The 1,037-nt window shown below is 24.9% G+C and overlaps 1 protein-coding gene across 1 annotated transcript; it reads right to left on the bottom strand.

The window, feature by feature from the left end:
* Positions 1–175: 175 nt before the first annotated feature.
* Positions 176–835, bottom strand: EHI_070910 (uncharacterized protein; the record flags this gene model as incomplete). The annotated part of the gene is made up of 1 exon (XM_643864.1): positions 176–835. The coding sequence occupies one exon, from the start codon at positions 833–835 to the stop codon at positions 176–178; it is 660 nt and encodes a 219-aa protein (XP_648956.1).
* Between the last annotated feature and the right edge of the window lie 202 nt (positions 836–1,037).

Genomic DNA, 1,037 nt, shown 5'->3' with positions numbered 1-1,037 from the left:
ACAACTTCATCCCTTATTTGAAAAATCCATGGACAGAAGATATAAATGATAGATGTCCAATTATGCTTGTATGTCAAGATTGTTTCTGGAGATGTACTGTTCAAGGAGGTTGTGAATATATTTGTAATAACAAATATTTTGTTAAAGAAAAAACAGGAACAGATTAAAATTAAAATTAATTCAATTCTTTATAATATTTTAGATAATTAGCAGAATATATTTCAAGATATAAATTATTCATATCATACCGTATCTCTGGTTTTAATGGATGAGTGCTCATTCTTTTAGTTATTATTTTATCATTAACACCAAGAAAAATTAGATAAATTGATGAACGTGATAAACGAGAGTTTCTTGTTACCCATTTAGAAAATAGTTCTGATGCTAATGCTTTTGGTGTTAATAATTCATTTGTTCTCATTATTCCTTCTACTTCTTCTTCATATTTTATTATATATTTAGTAATTATTTTATTTGCTTGTTCTTTTAATATTTTGATTTCTTGAGTATTTAATAAATCATCTGTTTCTTCTGGATCCCAGAATGTATCAATTAATTCAATTGGTTGTCTTTCAATAAGGAGTATTCTTTTATTTTGTTTCTTTTCTATTTGTTCTTCATAATCATTTAAATATTCTTTAAGTATTTCAATGAGATGTTTCTTTTTATTTGAATTTTCTTTACTTGTTGTTTGTAGTACTTTATTTATTTCATCCCATCGGACATGTTCTTCTATTATTCCTACTTCATCTGGATTAAAGTATTTTGCTAATGCTTTTATTATTGTTGTTTTACCTGTCCCAATTCCTCCACTAATGATTATTTTATTTTCCATACTGTATTTTTAAATGAAATTAAAAAGATCAAAAAATTATTCATTTACCTGTTGATCCAAATCCTTTCTCTCCTCTTATTGTTTCACTTATTTCTTTCACTTCTTCGATTTTACATTGTTTTATTTTTTCAATAATAAGTTGTGCAACTCTATCTCCTTTCTTGCATTTATATATAGTATTTGAATGATTAAATACTATTAC

The sequence above is a fragment of the Entamoeba histolytica genome, genomic scaffold (assembly GCF_000208925.1).
Source record: "Entamoeba histolytica HM-1:IMSS scf_1104750517359 genomic scaffold, whole genome shotgun sequence".
Lineage (NCBI taxonomy): Eukaryota > Evosea > Mastigamoebida > Endamoebidae > Entamoeba > Entamoeba histolytica.
This window is presented reverse-complemented; position numbering and strand designations above follow the sequence as displayed.